Source organism: Enoplosus armatus, chromosome 3 (assembly GCF_043641665.1).
Source record: "Enoplosus armatus isolate fEnoArm2 chromosome 3, fEnoArm2.hap1, whole genome shotgun sequence".
In the NCBI taxonomy this organism is placed as follows: Eukaryota; Metazoa; Chordata; class Actinopteri; order Centrarchiformes; family Enoplosidae; genus Enoplosus; species Enoplosus armatus.
In genome coordinates this window covers 19,614,276-19,632,661 of record NC_092182.1, presented here as the reverse complement: position 1 = coordinate 19,632,661, position 18,386 = coordinate 19,614,276, and the positions used below count along the sequence as shown (strand labels likewise).

At 39.9% G+C, this 18,386-nt stretch overlaps 1 protein-coding gene across 1 annotated transcript in view; it reads right to left on the bottom strand.

The window, feature by feature from the left end:
- The window catches only part of LOC139283449 (cadherin-22), a 70,018-nt gene that overhangs the window by 36,382 nt on the left and 15,250 nt on the right, over positions 1–18,386 (bottom strand). The window contains exons 3-6 of the mRNA XM_070903458.1: positions 6,892–7,011; positions 3,853–4,020; positions 1,695–1,876; positions 281–537 (exon numbers count right to left, since the gene is read on the bottom strand). Of these exons, the coding sequence (XP_070759559.1) occupies positions 281–537; positions 1,695–1,876; positions 3,853–4,020; positions 6,892–7,011 (727 nt within the window). The remainder of the gene's footprint in view (positions 1–280; positions 538–1,694; positions 1,877–3,852; positions 4,021–6,891; positions 7,012–18,386) is intronic.

Genomic DNA, 18,386 nt, shown 5'->3' with positions numbered 1-18,386 from the left:
TTGCGGCTAGTGAGTTACAGTACTTTAAAGTCACATTTTTCACAGTGCAAATTTTGTTCTAAAGTAATATACAGTAGATGCAGGATGCAGTGAGCACATGATAATGGGCTTGTGGAATGGCTGCCCATGTCGCAGTGCTGCAGTGTCCCATCCAAGCCACATAAAATGCGGTACTTATTGTCATGCAAAACTTGCTTTGTAATGCTGTTATTCATATTTACCAGCAATCTGTAATGCATTTTTCTTTTTGGTGAAGTTGGCATTAGATCCATTGCTGTACCTGACAGTTTTATTCTTCACATCTGGATCCCTGGCAGTGACGATGCCAACCAACGCTCCTACTTTGGCATCCTCCTGCACTTCCATGATAGCGCCCTCTGCTGGTTGAAAGATTGGTGGCTCATCTATGTCTGACACGCTGACCAGTACAATGGTCTGGTCTCTGAAGGAACCCAGGTCCTCAAAGCGAGGGTCAACATGCTTATTTACTGCCTCCACCACGACATTGTGTGTGCACTTGCTCTCGAAGTCCAGCGCCTGAAAGAAAAACAAGATTCAGTTTCAAGACCTGCTGCATTCCACAATAAGCAATTTAAAGTGATACCGTGCTCAGTTCTGACGCTGATGGCCAGAAATTTTATTGGAACAAAACTAAGTCATGACAATATACTGTTGCAATATTGATTCTAGCCATCAGTGGCAGCAGCGAGCCAATGTACCAGCGTAAACATGTTCCAGATGACAATATCTTTCAAGTTACCGTTGTGTCTGCAGCACCAGCTAATTAGGTCATCACCAGTGGTAGCTAGAATGATTAAGACTGCCAAATTGTTGACAGTCCATTGAACCAAATCACTGCTGCTGGCTGAATGTCACGTGTTTATTCCACCATCAGACCACTTTCGACATCTGTGTATTTCAAAGAAGAGATACTACTTCTAGTGTTCTACATTTTTCTTTTTTTGTTGTGAGTGCAAGGTGACGATAAGTTGAAAACAGTTCAACGTCTGAATAAACACAACACCGACAGGGCTTGTCAAACCCCAGTGGGCAACCAATGATCATCAATCATCAAAGATCATCTCTCCTTCTCCATCTCTTCAGTGCAGCTTGAGTTTCTGCAGGGCCTAAGAGCTGTTCAGCTTACTGAATAGAAGGACTTAGCTGCTAGGCACAAACTTTACCAAAAGAAACCTTAACAGTCTTTGTTGAATGCAAACCAGCAAAGGCCCAATCATTTGTTGATCTCTAGCTAACAGAATCCCAATCACTTTTCATGGGATTTTGCCAGAGATGGCAGGGACTATTGGGTGTGTGACGAGGAATCTTGAAAAATGAATTAAAGATTAAGTAAAGAAACAACAAATGCTAACAGGAAATGTGACTAGCACACCTGGTAATGGTAGCTGATTTTTAGTCACCCTTTAGTCACCCAGTACAAAGTGGCCTTCTCTTTTTGTTTGTAATAAGGATTCATACAAAATTGTGTTTGTACATTTGTAGCACAAGTAGAAAATAACTGTTAATTAGCTCATTTAGCTCCTTGGTGTCATGCTGTGGCAAAATGAAAGACTGAATCACCAAAAATTGTGTTTGGAATTAAAAGCGGGTCAAAATCTAATGTATTTGTACAATGTTTTGCCTCAATACTGGTAAAAAAAAAAAACATTAGCTTTCCTTTAAGTTAACCGTACCTTCTTGATGGAGACAACAGCTTCCTGTGTGTCAACATCGGTAGTGACCTTGAAGAGCTCCCCTCCCTCTTTGATCAGATAGCTCATGTCTGTGTTCTCTCCCATGTCTGCATCCGTGGCAATGACACGTCCAACTGGTGTCCCCACAGCCACCCCCTCTGACACCGAAAACTGGTACATCTCTGGTATATGTAGGTGGCCGGAGGTGGAACCGATAAAACAAGGAGAGTTAGGTTTAGCAAAGCAGCAGAGGGATGGAGTGACAAAAAACTGTGTAGGTATAGAAAACACCACAAAAGAAGAAGGATAAAAGACAAAGGTAACATGGAGAGGAACAGGAAAAACACCATTGGAGAAAGGATGAGGAAAGATGGATGGATGGCTGTAGGTGGAAAAAGATGGTGGGAAGTGAGGATACTGGAAGAAGAGATGGATAGGGAGCAGAAACAGAAAAGTGGGAGGAGGAAGGGATGAGAGAGTAACAAAGATAAAGAAGGTAAAGAGAGGAAGAGACAGGTAATGGAAAAAATGAAGTTGGCATGGGATTATAATGAAAGAACATCAACAAATAGACTTCACGGTGTTATTCTCAGTGATCATTGTATTCATATAACAGGGAGTGTACAAAAATAATCTTTCTTGTCCATACACAATGTCCTCAATCAATGTTTAGTTAGCACTACATTAACAGTTGACACTAGCCCTACTTGAATATCTCTGTTACTATATGAATAGATTCATATAATGTGCAATTGTAACTGTATTGGAATTGTGTTAATTAAAGAATAATAATAATAAAGCATGTATTGTATTAAGTGAGTGATGTGCATGGTCAAGTATGATAATTGATGTACTTATATATACTGATACATGTTGTCAATCCTAAATCTAGTGATATTTCAAATGACGGAACAGACTGAATAAAACGTATAAGATCAGCCAGAGTTCATTATGAAGAAGATAAATAGAGTAAGGAGATAAAACTTTATTGTTCCCAAGAGGTAAAGTATGTGAAAACATCAAAGTCCTTACATATACCGACATCTTCCTTTGCATCTTATTTATGAAGCTGCTTTCCAAACTATCTATCTATTCCCCATACCATACAGTGGAGGCACTCCAATCCTGCAGGGTTTATCCCCCTGACAGGGTAAATATGATTTACTGAGATGAAAAAAGGATTTATACAGAAATAAGAAAAGGTGTGTGGAGACATATCAAATACAATCATCCAGGCTGTCAGATGCTGTTCCTCCAGCTGTAACAAAAGTAATAGTGTTATGGTTTTACTCCAAAAACAGGGGCAAAATACAGAGTTGAAAAGGAAGCAAGAAGGGGAAGTACTGTTTTTTCCTAAAACTAATCATTATTCAGTTAGGAGTAACATTCAGCACATTAATTTGCCTCCAATTGGGAAGAACACCACATTAGGTGGTAGTGCAACACAAGTTTTAAAAGGTGTGAAACCTTAAGTACACTTAACACTTTTTATTGTGCCACATGTACTTCTGTTGGTGCAATATGTCAAAAAATAAACCAGACTCTTTAGCTGTTTGCTTCAAAGAAGGCTGTCTTCCTACTGAAATACATGTGTGGGTGTGGTGAGGTGAGATAGACAGCATTTTTAACTGAATGTTTTAGCTCCTTACCTGTTGCACATGTGTGCACTGAAAGCCATTTGGCCCAAAAACCACCTCATCTCACCATCATAAATCCATAACATTACAATGAGGGAACAATCAACCGTATTGATTCAGTCCTCTCTAGAGCCTGGCTTAAAAAGAATGATCAAATGTGCAGTGGAATGCATCAATTCTCCACATTTGATAGACTACTTTGTTATGGGCTGAAGGTTTGATTGGCCCATAAATTTAAGTTTGGTGATTTTCTAGGACTGCATGCAGGCCATTCAGTATGGTCACTGATGCTGCCATTTCTTATTGGTGTCAGCGGCCTGCAGGTTGCAAACTATATTCAGTGTGTCTATGTCTTGGCTTTCACTTTTCCTCATTATTTTACCTCCCTCTCTTAATTCTCACTTCTGACTCTTCTCTCTCAGCCACTGCTGACTCTTCTCTCTCTGCCACTTCCTCCCTCTCCTCCCGTGTCTCACCGTCTCTTTCTCTGTCTAAAGTAAGGTAATGCACGAGACACTCACTCTGTGGGAAGCGCGGTGGGTTGTCATTAACGTCTGTGATCACTATGGTCACCGTGGTGGAGCCGGAGAGACCGCCCAATTGTCCTGCCATGTCTGTTGCCTTGACGACCAACTCGTAACGATCTTGCGTCTCACGGTCCAAATCTGCCACTGCTGTCATGATGATCCCTAATGATTGAGGGATGGAGGTGAGATTGGAGGAGAGAGACAGAGGGATGGAGTCAGAGAGGAGAAGAGTAACAGTAGTAAGTGAGGCCATTGGAAAGGTTACATTACTGGTTAGCACTTGTGCAATAACCAACTCTATTTCCCTTCTCAGTTTGAATATCAACTTCTGCTAAGCACTGTGCAGCACATTCCATTTCACCTCGTAAGACTGGCTGGATGGAAGAGATTGTGTCATATTTGCTCCTCTGCACATATACCATTTTATGGCTCAGCTGTATTAAAATGAATAATATATGGGAGCAGAATGAAGGCATGCCTCAGCCACCCTGAACAGCATTACAACTCTTCCATGATGGGTAAGGCTGCAATCAAACCTGAGAAGTGGATTTCAAAAGAGCAAGCGAGGGACATAGAGAAAGTGATATAACGTAGAGAGTGATGTTAGAAGGCACACAGAGAGCTTCAATGGCTTCATGTACCTCGGAGTGCACATTCTGTTGTATTTTAGCAGAGTCGGTGGTCAGTTAAAAACAGGCTGCTGACTGAGTTAAGCCATGCTAGTCTTCCAATTTAAAGAACTATCATAAAATGTAAAAGTGCAACTCCCTAATTTCAACTGAAGATCAAGAGAACTGACAGACCATTGCTGTAACCATGACAAACATTATAATGTCTTGTTGTTGTTGGGGTGAGAGTATATTATATGTAAGAGTATATATATACTGTATATAAGACATTTTCTTCGTGAAGTTTACATTAAACTATATTTGGATGATCCAAGAGCATGTGGTCTCTCTTTTTATTCTATATCTGTCTCCCTTACGCTCTCACAAACTAGCACATGGTCCTTCGTGGTTGGCACATTTCCTCCTTATTGGCCCAGCGGCAGCAACATCAGTGGCTGGCTGGTTTACTGTGCGGTAGTAATATAATTCCACTTTATCCCTTGGGATTTTCCACATCAGAATCTCTTGATGCATTTCCTGTGCTTGGTGTGCTGTCTCACTCCCAAAGGTTTGCATTGTGTTGGGTACACAACTCACTGATTCCAGTCACATTTAGCCCTGGGCCATGTTCTGTGAGTAGCCAAAATACAGTACATGCAGCACTGGAGTTAAGAAGGGAGGCAGATGACATGCTCCTCTTTCATCCACCAAAGGCCAGAGGGGATGTATCTAAATTAGGGCTGTCAAAAGTAAAGCCCCAATACGCAACTAGTGTACAGCACCATGGCTCCAACATCACAGTAGAGACTATATGTAGATGAGTCTACATGGTCTGTATTCATGAACGCAGTCAGTTAAGTCTATGTGGTCCATATTCCAATGCATATCACGTAGCCTTAACATTAACCAATTTAACCGAGTAATAGGGCCATGCACACGAACTGTGAAATGGTGCCTCAGCATGGTAATGCATTACATTAATATAGAATAAATGATGATGTTCCAATCATTCCATCATTTTTTGCTCACATCAGTTGCATTTCTGTTTTCATCTTGCTAGGCAATGGGGATCTATTTCTACTGTGTCACTATGAAACGAGCTGTTCTGTCACTTGGGTCTTCATGGCTTCTTTAGGAACTGAAAAGAAGTAGTTTTGCCAGACTAAGGTGTCAGCTTGCCTTGTCAGAGCTCCATTTCCTCTACGGCCGTGTGTCAGCAACCAGTACATATTGCTGCACTCACGTTTTCACTGAAGGTGCCGTTGTTAAATTATAACAGTAATATGATAATAGAATATTTCATAATAGCAAAGTAGGATTCATTATATGTAAATGTCTTTTAGCAGGTACTGCTTTTTAAAATGATTATTTTTTGATGGGGGGTTTCTATGGAACAATGATAGCATGCTCTACTTTCAAATCAAAAAAAGGATATGTCCTCATATACAGTGTAGGGTTCAGTCCTTCAAAAAAAAAAAATCACTCCTTTGGCTCACATACTCAAAAACACCTACAGACAATTCCAGCGTGGCCAAAGCGACAGAAAAAGCAAAGTGCCTTGCTGTTCAGTTTGTTGTTAGGGTGAGTGAGAGTGATATTAATGAGGCGGATTTCACAGCTGTTCTGCCTCCTTCCTCTGCTGACCTTCTTGACTTGCACCTATTAGGCTGGCCTGTCTGCCTACAAAATGGTGAGAGGGGGTGGGTGGAATGGGGGTCGTGAGACAGAAGCTGGAATGAACCATCCAGTCTCCTGGCTAGTCCCACCAAGGTAGAGCCATTTATCATCCGCGCTCCCGGGCTGACCAAATCAAAGTGGTGGATACCAAAAAAGGAATCATTAAAACTTTAGTGCTTTTCCCTGGAGGGTCATTCGAAGGCAACACCGATGCTGAGCTACTCGTGAAAGACTGTGGGTCAGGCCATATCACTCCTATAAGTCCCAGACTAGTTGGGGAATAGGGAATATTCCATTTTATATGTGGGGGAGATTCTTGATAGGGTAAATCTGGATCTGGTGCATTTTTCACCCAGGATTCTGATCAATACTAGTATTTTTTTTTTTTTTGCATTGAATGTCCAGGTTATATGTGCTATGATTATGTATTATTATGCAAAATAAGTTCTTCAAAACTAATCTTGAAGGTGACACTAAACCAAGCCAAGCAATTTATGCCTCATGGTATTTTGAGTGTTTGCTAAAAGGAGCCAATAGTTATTGGCTAAAGCTTTATAAAGTTGCTTGTTTTTGGCCAATTGATTTTATGTTTTTGGCCACAAAGTTTGATTGATCTGGGAATTGTGGTCTCTGGGCTTTCAATTGCTTATGGTAGTGCAGAAGAAAGAAGGAGCACAAGAAGTTCTTATGAGAAAAAAAAACCAGGAGTTGTAGGGAGAGCTGAATGGGTGGTCTTTTTCATTCTTACCTGTGTCTTTGTGAACAGTGAAAAACCTTTCTCCATCCAGTACGCTGTACACCACTTTGGCGCTGCTGCCGTATGTAGGGTCGTCAGCATCGGATGCAGTAACCTTCATAACGGACGTTCCTGTTGAAAAGAGACAACATGATGTCAAAAAGGAGAATAAAAACTTCTGAGCCTGAAGGCCACCGGGGAAACCTTAGACAAGTGCTGGAATCAAGTTAAATTAGTAATGTAGATGGAATGGCAGATGTGGGGATGTGGGTGTTTTCTTTGCTTGTGTGTTTCAGACCTTGAGAGAGATGACATTTGTTACAAAAGTAGAATATTTGCACGTTTGTGCACACACCTTTGTGTGTGTGTGTGTATGTGTGTGTGTGTCATCGGCACAGAAGTTGTGCTCAGACATGAAAGGAAACATGAAGTCATAAAGCATTATATCTTCAAAGGCTGTTAGAAAGCTCAAGAAATCTAAAACAAACAATTACTCGTGATTACCGACACTTCGGCAGATAATAGTCATTTCTACATGAAGCCTTAAAATCTGGATTTGTGGAGTAACAGTGTTTAAGTCATTATTTCCCACTCAGTGTAGTATATTTGTCAACAGTGTGCATACACAAGCCTGTGGCAGCAAATACGCTGGTGCATCTCTCTATTTAGTCACACCATTTAGTCAAAGCTCTGCCTTAAGCCTATAAAACTTTAAGGTTCTTCATTTGTAGGTTAAGAAACAACCGTATACTTGCCTTTCAGCATATGAGCACTTTTTCTTTCTTTCTATAAATAATTTCACTTACAGGAAGACTAAAATAAAAAGGGAGACGTTCCTGGGCGCCATAGGTCCTCAAGGACAAGGAGTCTTTGTCTCCATCCCTCTGGCCAATGCTATGGGTAATTACTGACAGCTGGTGTTGTCCACCAAAGGTCATTGCTGTAGCCTTTCTCAGAGCCCTGTCATGCTACTGTCCAGCCACATAATGGCTGTATGCTAATGATGCTAATTAGCGGGAAGTGTCAGAGCACTGTTTGTTTCCTGTCATCCAACGGAGCTCCTAAGGGGGAAAGAGGGAGGGAGAGGCCAGTGGATTATCATTAAAGTCACCCGGCCATTAAATCAGACAGCTCAGATCACTATCCTGTTGCTGTCACCTATAGCACTCTTTTGTTCTCCCTGTGTGTAGGCAGGAGCTGGCTGGTTTGCATGCTAACATGTAGCTAGCATATGATGCAGAACTCTATAATACTGGTCTATGATACCAGTGAAACAAATGAGGGTGTGCTGTTTCGCAGCTATTCTGAACTTTGTGACAAATTAGCTCAAAGGTAAAATATCCTCAGAAACAATTGGTGTGAAAAACAGGAGTGAGAACACACAAAAATAGATGGACGGATGAATGGACCAGTGTCCCTCCAGTATCTGCAACACCAAAGAATCATGAATTCAGGTTCTGTCAACAACCTTGCGTGGTTCTCGGTTAAATCCGGATATATTGCAGCTCCCAGTGGATTCAAAGCGCATATTAACTAGGATGGAGTGAGCTTTTAATTCGTATTCGTATCATACAGTCATTACTTCATCCAAATATGCAACAGTACACACCAGCCTGATCCTTAAGAGATCAAGATATGCGGCATCCCAGTTGGGGGATAAGTGAGATATCATCCTTATCATATAGAAAACATAAGGCTATGTAGAGGCTAGGCAATTTTATTACTGACAACAGGCAGGGGTCCGTTAATTCTGCCTACCTGGTTGGCCCTACTGCTGTGGGTCCAACAAAACCATTTTCGTCCATGGGATTACTCCCTTATCTTAATTTTCCCCAGGTAACAAGCAGTTTGATGCTCAGCTGTTTCTGGGTACTGGCTGGCAGCAACGTCAGATTGGTTGGAAGAACTATATAAATGCAAATGCTTCTTTATTGTGTTTATATTAAAAAGAGAAGTGAAGCAGTGAGTTTGGCACTTTGGGTTCTTATTAAAGCTCTAGCTTGCATCAGTGTTTTCAGTAGAAGTCATTACTTACAGTATCTGTTGGCGTGGTTGGCATCTCACTTAAGAAGATTCTACTGTTGATGGACTTGTGGGAATTCAATAAAAATTATTGACTTTCTCAGATTCAAATGTAATACATATTGCAGTAATAGCAAAAGTATGTCTAATGGAGAGACGCTCCAGATATTCATTAGCTAAAGAGTTGTTTTTCTCACACCAGCTAAAACTTCAATCACAAATTGCTCTCAGATGAGACAGCATGCACTGTAGCAATAATAATTTTAATTACCAAAATGTACAGGTTTGTCTCTGTTTATTCCCCCTCATGGGCACATTTGTTTGGTTTGGCTATACAACAAAACTTTCTACATTATCTATTGCAATAACACCACTTATGAAACTGAATGACACAGCCAATTATACCTTGTGTTATTGCTTCAGTTTTTTAACTTAAACAGCAGCTTAACACTCCATTATTTTGCACCCAGTGGTTTATGTTCTCACCTTGCTGCCTTAGTGTAGAAGGGTGTGTATTTACTATAGCACACGCTGACATCACTGTTGGCTGTTCTTCTAGGTGTAATAGAGCTGAAACATTTCTGATCAGGCGAGGTCAAAAGTGCAACTGTCAACAAGAAGAGGTCAGTGAAACAATATGTTTCAGCTTTTTTTGAGTAAATCTTTAAACATATGCAATCTCCATAATTTTGTCAGACGTCTGAGCCAACTTGTGACACTTGCTGAACAAACAAATAGTTAGTCACCTCACTTTCTCATGCCTTCAGTGCCTCTACATAGGATGGAGCTAATTTACGTAGCCTGCAGATATTTACATTGTTGTTCTCACCATCAAAACAATACCAAAAGAGAAAGTCAACATTGTGCTTATTTTCATATGCTAATTTTCAAATGTAACACAACTGATTTTCAGTATAATAATGAGATGATGTGATAGCAAATTATAATTTTGCTTTTATGAGAGCAACACTGTTTAGAATTGTTTCTCCTAGTGACTTGCCTCAGCATGGACGACTAGACAGGGTTACAACAATCTCATGGCTGTGCAACTATAATGAGTATATGGATTTGTAATTCACTTAATCCTATAGCAGAGCAAAATGCCTCGGACATAATTGCCGTTGAATGGAAGCCGTTTATTTAACATTATTTACCACTATAGTTAATATTTCTATAATTCTATTGTTACAATATGATAACTCCTCTTTAAAGCACAAAAAATCCCACCAGGTACGTGAGATTAAGCTAAGGAATTTAATTTAGTAAAGCAAATAACCTCCAGTTACAATAATTATTGTAGCTTAGAAGTCATTCCTTTCTATTTATTAGTCTGTTTCTTACTGGAACACATGACACTTCAGACAATGTTGTAACATTGTCACAGCGGGATGAACATGAAGGAAGTCAAGAACAGTCATTCCAAAATAATAATATAATAATACAGTCTGTGTTGCAGATGATACTTAAGCAGTGTACAATATCCTTTGAAGGAGAATGTAAATAATATTCAGATGAAAACTAACCCTGCGGTGAAATGGAGTAAGGAATAGGGTTATTTTTGGGGCGTGGAGGATCGGTGGAAGGTGGGTCACGATGGCTATATAGTCAGATTTATGCATGAGCTTGGTTTAATGGTATCAACACAGACTGTTGGAATGGCTTCCCACACCATTTCAGCACTCTGGGAGAGATGGTTCAATTACTGCGAGGGGAGCTGGAGGAGCGCGCCACGTGTGAGACACTAGACTGACAGCTATTTAAGAGGCAGCCTCGTAAAAGAGATTTGTGCCTATCTCAGCTGGTGCCGTACTGGTGCGAGCTTCAGTGGAGGGGTCTAACGGCTGCAGCACTGAGCCTCTTTCCCGCTCCGACCCGCCTTAATCTGCAGGACTGAGTGCTCCCCGCCCGCATTATGGATCATTTAGTAAAGCCATAAAAGCTGAGGTGTTTTCACATGAAAAGTTATTTCTTCACTACTTCTACTGTGATTCATTCCTCTCTCATCCACATAAATGCCCCAGGAGAGAGGAGGGGAGAGAGTGAGCGAGAGAAAGGAGGGTGAGAGAGAATGAAGTATAAAGGGGGAGAAAAATCTGCCATGTCATAAAAGCCAATGGCCTGCTTACATTGATCCTCTTCGAGATCTCTACAAGGATTTAGGAATATTTTTCATCCCTCCTGACAGAGATTGTAAATCGAATCTTTGTTAGCCTTTGAACTTGGGTCTTTTAATAGATCGGATCATTATTTGTTCTGTAGACAACATTGTGGGCCAGTATGTGGCCTGTCAACTTTAAATCTCAACCCCTCATCATTTTTAAGACAAAAAATGACAAAAAGTTATCAACTCTCGATGTAGAAGAGTAAACATTAAGGTGCAGAAACTTTTCTATACTAAAAAAATCCTTCACGTATATCATACCGCATTTATAGATTTGAATAGCCCCCTGTATCTGCAGGCCAGGCTTCAGCACCATTGTTTTAGACACAGTGTATTCCCTCCACAGTGTATGATGTACAAGAAACTAAAGACCATGCCATGTCCATGCTTCTCAATAATGGAAAAGTGAGGGCCTTAATCAATTTCACAATTGGGAATCTATTATGCTGCTGTTGTCATACACATCTTCCATGCCTCACACACTGAATCACACATTCTCCCTCTCTCTGATACCCCTCCCCCACGTGCACACTGATTCATACACATGACCACACACACATCAGCCAAAATCAATTATGTCAAGCACCGTGGTTGAGCACATAATGGCGGATGTTACTGGCCATATACATAAAGGTGGTTGGCAGAGAATATTGATTGTAAGTTGCTCCTGCCTTGTCGCATTGCTCTCTCCTGTGATCCTGCTGCTCCAAATGTCTCATCTTCTGTTAGCATGACAGGCCCCGGCTGTCCTAATGGTGACTGCAGCAATTTGCAGCCTCCCGGGCAACCTCTCTGGACCACAGCAACAGGAAGGGTGATTATTACTTTAATCCCCTTGTGGAGTTCTCACATTACATACAAAAGGAGTGGAGAATATATCTCTAATACTGACCATGCTGAGAGAGAGAGAGCCAGAAAGAGAGAGAGAGAGTGTGAAGGAGAGAGAGAGAGAGAAAGGTCAAAAGAACAGGAGAGAAAATCAAAGGAAATAAGACGTGTTGCTTGTTTTGAATGACTTGTCCACAAAAGCCACCCTCTCTAAATGGTTCATTAATTTTGTTGCATTCACACAAAGGCCTCCTAGTTCTCAGTTTTAAGCTATTATTTCCTGTGTGTGTACAGGACACTTGTCAAAACAATACTGGGAAAAGTAATTTTGCGTGTCACAAAAAAGACTGAAAAGTATTGGTCAATTGAATTGATAACATTTATTTTTAAACCACTATTGACAGAACCTTCTTTTACAGCTTTATTTTACCTAGTGCTATTCTATGTCTTAGTCACACCCTTGAAATGCCAGTTAAGCTGTGCATTTTCTAACGGTCAACATCAGTGTTATGCTTTTGTACACAGTGATAGATAGGGCAATGACCTTCACGGAGACTCTTAAAAAGTACATTCCACAAGGCTTCTCATATGCTGCTCTCTGGGCTTTCAGTCTTGTCAATCTCTATACCTCACTTCAGGTATTTCGTGAAGTACCTGTCAACTAGATGTCTTTTGCAGTAGCAAATATGCCCAAACAGATACTGCAAGATATACAAAAATATTTTATATTTTCACATTTGTTAGGAACTGTGCTGTAGTCATGGTATCTTCAAACAAAGCATGCTTGATACTTGAAATCAATACAGTTTCCATTAAAATACACATTTGGTCCAAAGACACACTGCTTAACAAAAACATTATCCTTAAAAATGCACGGGGGGGGGAGGTGTCGTGTGGCATTTACAGAGATAACATGCCTTGAGGTATGGAGAAATGCAAGAAAGCCTGAGACATGCTGACATTTGTTTAGTAAATAAGACTGCAGGACATTGTCTTAAAATGTATCTCTGTTGTTTAATGGCCTTTGCGGTTTGTCAATTTTTCCAACCTGGCTTTATATTTTAGATAGAGATAGAGATTAGGATACATGTCAGTTCAAGGCTATCGTGCTACTTTGAACTGTGATGGCAATTCTACACTACATCAGCTTGTGTCATTAGCAGATAATAGCTGAGGATAGTGGTCAGCTTAATGTCTGTTATCAGACTGCCATTTGCCTGCCTGTTCTTTGGACACTGTGCACTGGCTTGTCAGTCAGCGTTACCTGAGGTTAGAGGCTACGGCACAGACGTCGTGTCGTGCCACATCTCTGCCACTCAGACGTCCCGGGGTCCTCTCTAATGGAACCACATCAATCACAGGATTAGCTCCGTGGAAACTTTTCACCCTGTTGTGATTCCACCATCAAGAGCTGCCCCTCCCAGCCACATTTCTACCCGACTCCCTCGTTGTCACCCGACCTTTGAGTGGTAGGAAAGGATGTCTGCCTCAGTGACTAAATGGTTTCAAACCCAACACACTGTGTTACTTAGTCTGTCAGCTTGCACACTGACCGAAAAAACAGATGTCTTAGTATGCATGTTGTAACATGGTGTAATACTGATTTCAAATTGGAAAAGGCCTGTCTTTATTACTTCAATATTAGCTGGGCGTGTGGAGCATATGCATTAGCTTAGGGTGCCACTGTGTCACTGCCAATGATGTCTCTGCAGCATGTGTGCTAGATATTGGGTATAAAAGCTCAATCTATCCAAACTGTTGAAATTGCCGACCTATACGGCTACGTAGTATTGTCTGGCAGTACCAGTTTGACATTACACTAGCCTCTGGGTTTATAAAACTTTTGAGGTCTGGCTCAAAGCCACAAAAAAATATTTAAACACTTACTATAGCTGGGGAAAACCAGAGGGAAAGGAGATGGATCCAATTCAAATATTAATGATGAGGTTTTGCAAAACATAAACATTAGCCAAACAAGCCACCTGGTATTAACATATTGGAAAAGCTGTTGTTCATATAGACAGGTAAATTCAGAGCCCAGACTGTTATGATCACATCTGACAGTGCTATGAGACAAACACTGCCTGAGGTGACAAAAAAAAAAGGGAAATAAATATTTTTCATCTTCGTTTAATTCTACAGTCACACTTATTTATCGTAGTGTCTCAATAGGGATGTCCATTTTAAATAAATATACACACTTAACAAAATATGCCTATTCATCTGTCTCTAAGGTAACAAGACACTCATAATACATACATATACATACGAATATTTTATTATTCTTTTAGTTGAGTGGGTTTGAAATCTTGAAAGCGCTATTTCAAAGACAAATCTCACATCTCAATCTCAAGCACTTCTCGAGCATCTGAAAGCTTTGCTGCAAGCAAAAATTCAAGCCTAATATTACTTTGGTAAAAGCTGTACTACGAGGAAAAATAATGCCATACATGATAAACAAAGAGACACAAGGAAGGGAAAATTGATTTTAAATATAAAACTAAATAAATAAACATCAGTAGATGTAATGAAACAGAATGAAATAAGAAACAAACCAACTTCAACTAAATTATGTTATAAATGAGAAACTTTAATTCTTATCAGACCTAATAGACCCAGATTGGAAATTTTTAAACTGTAACAAATCTGAAAAACACATGGAAAATTAACTAAAAATACTTAATTAGACTAAAAAACACAAGCACACAATAATTTCCCTACTATCACAAAACCAGGACCTGATGGCTTCCCCCTGACTTCTACAAACATCTCTTGACTATTGTATCTCTGCTTTTTTATTTTTTCTAAATAAAACAGAACTCCTCGTAGATTCCCTGACAACGTAAATATAGCCACAATCATGCTTCTCTTGAAGCACTGGCCTTGTCATCTATTTATCATTCCCTTTTAGTGACAGAAATAACAGACATAGAAGTTGTCTGCACCACCTAACATTCAACGTAAAATCAGCCTTTATGCAGGTGAAACGTTGCCCTTCCTTGTCATTACAAGAAACCATGCATCAGGCCACACTTCACCTATCCAATGACCTAGTCTCCACCTATACCTACTCTGCCATTAAATGACTAATATAGCATACACCTTCTTGTTCATACCCTTACACATAATGATGCAAGTACCTATAGTAACACTTCTTCGCACGCAACCCAACACAAAACTAAACATATTGTAGTTCTCCTGTCAGCAACAGCCTCTTTTATCTCATGAAATTCATACCCTCCATTCTTCGACTCTGTTCTAAACGGAATAGTTAACACACTTATTTTCTTTCCTGGAGAGAATTAGTGGAGATGATCTGTTAACTAAATATAAAGCTAGAGTCTACAGGCAATTAGCTCAGTTTAGCATAAAGACTGGAAGCCGGGCAAACAGCTAGACTGGCTCTGTCCAGAGGTTAATAATGCATCTACCAGCACCTTTAAAGCTCACGCATTAAGACATTATATCTTATTTGTTTAATCCATATAAAAACTGCAATGTAAAAATTATGTTGGGGTTTTACGGGAAGTTAGGTGCTGAACTATTCATTGGTCAGGATCTCCACTGGTTGCTTAGCAACCGCACAGTGATGCGAAGACGCCAAGACGTCACTGCACCGGCCAAGAAATGGTTCAAGCCTATAACTCCATGTAAAACACATCATTTTACTATGGTGGTTTCTGCACATCTTAAACAAACTAAACATAATGTGTTATTTAGTGAGCTTTGAGATGCTGGTTGGCAGATTTCTTTTACCTTTGTACAGATCCAGGCCAGCTGTTTCCCCGTTCCCAGTCTTGTGCTAAGCTTAGCTACCCGGCTGCTTTGATCTAGCTCCATTTTTAAAAAAGCATTTAAGGTTATCTTCCTCTTTGCATGTTAACACATAATGAAAGTTTAAGTGGTCTCAGTGAATTGGTACTTTTAGGATGACACAAGGCTTTTTGCCAAAGATGAATTTGAGGTGTTTTATAATGGAAGGATGGGTGTATTAAATGGACAGACCTGTACCGCTAACATTATCTCACAAATGAGGCAACATTAGCTTTTAACATCGCAAGTAATTTACATTAATGATGGGTCCATTTTTTATTCATAAAATACAGGGGATGATGAGCCATAAAGAGAAAGATGACCTGTTGGATTGTAAGTGAGCATCTATTAATCAAATAGACTTTTAATACACAGTTTCTGATTTCAGAATACAATATATTTCATTTGAGCCTGAAAAACAAACTTAAATGTGTAATAAATTAAAACTACAAATACTAAGGCAACTAAAACTGCATTATTCTTGTGTTTTATTTCCACATACAAGGTGCGCACACATACATAGAGTGCGTATGCATACAACTTTTCCAGTGCAGCTGCCAAAGCTTGTTGAGTTTAAACAGGTCAAACATTTAGTCCAACCCAGTCGAGCCATCTGAGATCCCTAATCTGTTGCGGTGAAAAACATAATTACATTTTTTTTTACAATGCGGGATATTATGGTCCTGCATTACTATAAAACTTAAGAATCGTTCAATATGTGACACTATGCAGCACGCCATCAGAATGGAGTTCAATATTTTCAGAAGGGCAAGTGTAAGTGCACTCCAGTCACAGGCTAACAGTGGGGGGCAATTAATTGTTTGAGTTTTAAAAGCTAACGATTCAAGACTACTCATCCTTGTGCATCTGTCACATAGAGATGCAGGAGAGAATATGAGGAAACAGTGAATTCACTGTTCTGCAGTATGAGTGCAAAGCACAACCAAAGGCAGGAAGGTAAACAAAAGGCAGATGGAGGACTCCTTGCTCCAATGCACCACTATATCAGCAAAATGTATGCATCTTCTCATACGGATAAATGTGTTTCTTTGACCAGACAAGAGCCATATCCTTCCATTTTCTCAACCCGCTGGTCATGCGTCACTGGGAGTGATGCAGGGAAACAGGTGGCCAGTTTGTCACAGAGTGGCTATTGGGAGAATATGTAAACTCCAGAAAACATTTGCCAAAGACCCCAGTTGGCCTTGCTCAAATTTGAACTCTTCTTGCCGTGGTGTCCTGCCTTTGCACTGTTGAAGTAGCTTTCAAAACGATGAAAGTTACACACCAATCTCAAAAAAACAGTTGTGATATCAAATTAATTAAATAATAAAAAAAAAGAATCTTGGTTAACTAATTTTTTGAAACACCAATGTGTTTTTGTTTTTTAATTTGCTCAGCAATACCAGATAAAAACACTGTTGACACACGCGTCTGTTGGTGGTGATAAGTGGGCAAGCAAACTGTCATTTGTGAAGCTCTTTACCTCTTGTCTCTACTAAACTAAACTACATTTTGAATTTGTACAATAAAAAATTGAGCACATATTTATTCGGGCTATAATTAATAAAAGCAGTCCCTAAGCCACATCTTCGGTTTCTTTTTGCTTGTGTTCAGTCAAGGATGTCCTCTACCAAGACACTGTATTAAATCAATTTTTCACAGTCTTAATCATCACGAGTCAGAGGACACAGCTAGCGTTCTGCAGAGCGACTCCATCCATGTTTCCTGTTCTGTCCCAACATAAAGACATGCACGGTTCTCAAAGCAACATTCAATCACCCATGCACTGCAAATTTGATTTAAGACTGCAATTTCATTAGCAGCACATTTTCTAGAGGACAACACAGAGCTCAGGCCCTCACACTTCATCATCATCTTTGCCACTCCTATTTTATTTGCCCTCTCTTCTCCCTTTTGGAGTTAACCAACCCTGAAAAGCAAACAGACTATGTACACAAGCATTATTTTTGGTAGCAGATGCTGAGCAGGCAGACAGACAGACAGACAGACAGACAGACAGAAAGGAAGTCTATGTAAAAAGAGGGAGGGGACAGGGGTTGGAGGCTGTAAAGCTATGACAAAGACATTCATTGGGAGACATGACAGGAGTGATAACTAAAAATGAATAAGCCTCAGGCAGCTGACTACTGATTATTTTCTTACTATTATGGCCTCACGTTTTCCAAGGCAGTTTGCTGTATAGTTGACCGTAAAACAGCACAGTGAGCACATCACTGGTGTGGCTAATGCTTGCAACCTGCTCCATTCACCGCATAAAATGCAACCTGCTTCAGATCACAGGAGCTGTGTTGAAATTACATGAAATGTACTGATTCTAATCCAGTTTTGAGAATATAGTGCGTCATCAACATCAAGTATACAGTATTAAAGATGTCAGCATGCTTATAAAATGTCCTAAATTTTTGTGGTGTTTATGGACAAAACTATCTGACAATGCAATGCACAAAATAAATATATGTAACATGCTCTAAACATTAAATCTTTGGAAAAACATTTAATTTGAAAGGATGAGGCTGGTGTTTCTATAGTTTTCTTAATAAATCTAATGAAAAGACTTAAACCAACAATGCATTGCGTCTGTTTCTCAATACTTTCATATCTTTAACCAACTGGTCACTGAAAACGTTACTCAAACAGGAGTAAATAGTGGGGATTATTT